This window comes from Musa acuminata, chromosome BXJ2-2 (genome assembly GCF_036884655.1).
Source record: "Musa acuminata AAA Group cultivar baxijiao chromosome BXJ2-2, Cavendish_Baxijiao_AAA, whole genome shotgun sequence".
Classification (NCBI taxonomy): domain Eukaryota; kingdom Viridiplantae; phylum Streptophyta; class Magnoliopsida; order Zingiberales; family Musaceae; genus Musa; species Musa acuminata.
In genome coordinates, this window is record NC_088339.1 from 12,162,656 (window position 1) to 12,166,655 (window position 4,000).

The following is a 4,000-nucleotide window of genomic DNA, read 5'->3' on the forward strand; positions in this document are numbered from 1 at the left end:
AACAAAAGACTTATGTGTTGCTCAATAATATGTCAACTAAAATATATCATTGGAGTAGGACAAATCACATTTTAAAGGAAAGATCAGACTGTCTCAACAAACATGTTATTTTCAATCAAGGACAATATAACTATCTAAAGTTATGCATACTCTAGTTTGCAGTATAAATAATCTATAATTAGCTCGAATCAACATACTGAAATTAACTAATTACATAACATAATTTATAATTAGCCTTCCTCTCTCTCTCTCTCTCCATCTCTCTCTATATATAGAACAAGAGCCGAGCCGTGGAAGCATTCTGTTTCCGACACATCTCTCTGACAATGGAGCACTCGCAGCCAATATTCCGTGTAACACCTCTTCTCCTTTTCTTTTCTTTTTCCTAGTAATCCTATCTTAAAGCTTTAATCCTTCAAACTCCAACTTTTCTCGGTTACGTGCAGGTGTTGATTATTTTAGTGCTGTGGACGGTGGTAACAACGGCGTTCATAGGGATCGCTGAGGGCCATCGCCACCACCGGCAGGCAGGTGGTGCGACGGAGCTAGAAGCCTTCCACTACGCAGCGGCGGGGGCAAGAGGATGCCGGGCCCACGTGGCCAGCCTGACGGACTTCGGCGGGGTGGGCGACGGGGTGACCTCCAACACGGCGGCCTTTGCGGCGGCTGTGGCCAACCTCAGTAAGGTGGCGTACGACGGCGGCGCGATGCTGGTGGTGCCGGCCGGCCGGTGGCTCACCGGGCCCTTCAACCTCGCCGACCACTTCACCCTCTTCCTCGACCATGACGCCGTCATCCTCGCCACTCAGGTCCGCCTCCCTCCTCCGCCCCCTTCCCCCACCTTCTCCTCCATCTATTTCGATGTAGAGTGCATGTTCATAATTGTTCACGGCTTGTTTGCCATTACCATCGCCTCTATCATCCTCGGTGGTGATTATGGCTAGTAGCCCTTCCCATCGAGTCCGTTCATCTGACAGCTCTCGCCAGATGAACGGTGACGATGAAGAATAGATTCGTCACTGGTGAGCCCCACCAGAACGTTACATAGCGAGTGTATACTATTCTAACGTTTCCTTCATCTCATCTCCAAGGAGAATTCACAAGTCTAATCCGATCTGCATAGTCACCGCTTTGGACTGATGAGGGAAAAGAAGTGAACTAAGCCACTACAAATCTAAATTTGTCTTGATAATATTAATTTCTGAAATATTTACAATTTGTATGGTAGATTTTTGACTATTTAGTATCTCTACTTTGATCTCTCAAAATAAGAAAACAGTAATATTTGTTTTGTTTTATTATTATTATTATTATTATTATTATTATTATTATTATTATTATTATTATTTCTCTTGTATGTCATATCTGAACATCAATAATCTTGGATTAGAATTCACATAAAAAATTTCCTTTCAAATTTCAAGATCTTGAAGATTACACTCCAAAATTAATAAGTTTTAATTGAGAATGGCATTCTTTCCGTGTAAGAACTTTAAGGTAGGAAAGGATACGAGGAAACCAGCATAAGAATGGAATGCAGTGTGGACCTTATCCTCACATTAATTTTAGGCTCCACCATCAGTCTAAAAGTTAGGCGGATGACTTTCTAACACAAAACTGCTATTTAGACTCTCAAAACACAAACTCTCTCTTTGATATTTTGTAGGAAAGAGTACTGTCATCCAATCTCTCAATGTTTTCTTTTTTACTAAACCTTGTAGATCTGTGTAGCTAATTGGGTTTCCTGAAGACAGCAAAACTCTATTAATGCTACAAACTTGGGAGAACAAGTTAGATTTCAACTGCAGCTTATAGAACATAAATTTCTATTCTGCAATCCCATTTTATGGCTTCTCACACTGCAACTTGGACAACATTGCTTATGAATTGCATGGATAATCTTTTTTTTTTTTTGTTTATTGGTAGCTAATAGAAGCTTTAATACTATGTTCTTTTGTTCAATCTGCATCAACTAAGACAATTGGTGATATGCTTATGCAGGAGATCAACGAGTGGCCGATCATTGACCCTTTGCCCTCCTACGGTAGAGGAAGAGATGCGGCTGGGGGTAGATACAGTAATCTCATCATGGGATATAACCTAACCGATGTGGTCATAACAGGTAGTATATACGTTGCATATTTCCAGTACTTCTATCACATTACTTCTAAATTCATAAAGCCTGCGTCGTGTTGTCATTCCATGATCCCCTAAAATTTAATAAAAAAATTATTTTTAATCAAAAACTATAATATTTAATTCAGTTTATGATGTTTTGGCGTGCTTTGATTGACAAGAAGACACATATATATCATCATCTAACTTGTTTGCATCATAGATGGGGAACAGAATATAATTTGATTGTGATGCTAACAAGTTTTATTGTTATTTTTAGGGAATAATGGAACTATCGATGGACAAGGTGAAACCTGGTGGAAAATGTTCCGTAACAAAGAACTCAATTACACTCGTGGATACCTCATTGAATTGATGTACTGCAAACAAGTGCTGATTTCCAACATTACATTGGTTAACTCTCCATCGTGGAATGTCCATCCAGTGTACAGCAGGTTTATATTAATAATCTACTTTCAGAACACTTGAAGGCTTCTTTTGCTTTCCATTCTATTGTTACAATCTGATGTTAACGTGAATGAATGCACTGTGCAGCCACGTAATCGTCTCAGGCATCACAATTCTTGCACCGGTCAACTCTCCCAACACTGATGGGATCGATCCAGGTGGATATCGTACCTACATTTACTTGGGTTGTAGATTCTATGTTGCTGTTTCGATTGATTCTTTTTGGTGGTTTCTCTCTTCTTCGCAGACTCATCCTCCAATGTCCGCATTGAGGACTGCTACATAGTCTCAGGCGATGACTGCATCGCCATTAAAAGCGGTTGGGATGAGTACGGGATTGCATTCAACATGTCAAGCAAACACATAGTGATCAGACGGCTCACCTGCATCTCCCCCACGAGCGCTGTCATCGCCCTGGGAAGCGAGATGTCGGGAGGAATCCAAGATGTCCGGGCCGAAGACATCACGGCCATCCACTCCGAATCCGGCGTCAGGATCAAGACGACCATCGGAAGGGGAGCTTACGTGAAGGACATATTCGTGAGAAGAATGAATCTGCACACAATGAAGTGGGTCTTCTGGATGACGGGCACCTACGGGCAGCACCCGGACGACAAATTTGATCCGAAAGCCATTCCGGTGGTGCAGAATATCAGTTACAGCAACGTGGTGGCCGAGAACGTGACCATGGCCGCGAAGCTGGAGGGGATTCCCGGCGCGCCCTTCACCGGAATATGCATCTACAATGTGACGGCGGAGGTGGTGAAGTCGAAGAAGCCGATTTGGAACTGCACCGACGTGGAGGGCGTATCGAGTCACGTGACGCCCACTCCCTGTGCGCAGATTCCGGAATATCCAGATCGTATAACGCATTGCCCCTTCCCTGAAGATGATCTACCTGTGAATGGTGTTGGGCTAGAGGAGTGTGCTTATCAGAGAGCCAAACCATGAGTTGAGATGCTTTCTACAACTCATGGTTTAATGGCATAACCTATGATGTCCTGAAGCTTGGCAGATTAAAATGTTTGCCTTGAACAAAGGCAGATGTAATTCATCATATATCATACTTGGGAGGAACAAAGGCAGATGAAATATCCAATAATATTTCATTGCTATAAATATGGATTATTGAAAAAATAAGACATGTTATTTATTTGAATACTTTTCTTCAACTTGGAAGTGTTATATTCTTTATTTGATACGAATAGTTAGAAATGAATTTTTCAAAGAGAGGATGACTTATGATTGTCACTAAAACGATTGATTTTATCCCTAACATTTGAATTCATAACCCAATGTATCTTCACTTTTAAATACCACGTAAGCACCCTATGTTGTAGAGGACAGGTCGATTTATTTGAGGAGAACTTTTTCTATGATCATATCTGAATCATGTTATGCATGAACAGGCTTCGTT

General features: G+C 41.5%; 1 protein-coding gene across 1 annotated transcript; it reads left to right on the top strand.

Moving 5' to 3' along the window:
- The first annotated feature begins 304 nt into the window (after window positions 1–304).
- On the top strand, window positions 305–3,534 carry LOC135604760 (probable polygalacturonase). Its single transcript, XM_065094411.1, has 6 exons — window positions 305–353; window positions 447–809; window positions 2,002–2,122; window positions 2,396–2,570; window positions 2,671–2,741; window positions 2,831–3,534. Exons 1-6 carry the CDS (start codon window positions 327–329, stop codon window positions 3,532–3,534), a joined length of 1,461 nt encoding a protein of 486 aa, XP_064950483.1. The 5' UTR covers window positions 305–326.
- The last annotated feature ends 466 nt before the right edge of the window (window positions 3,535–4,000 follow it).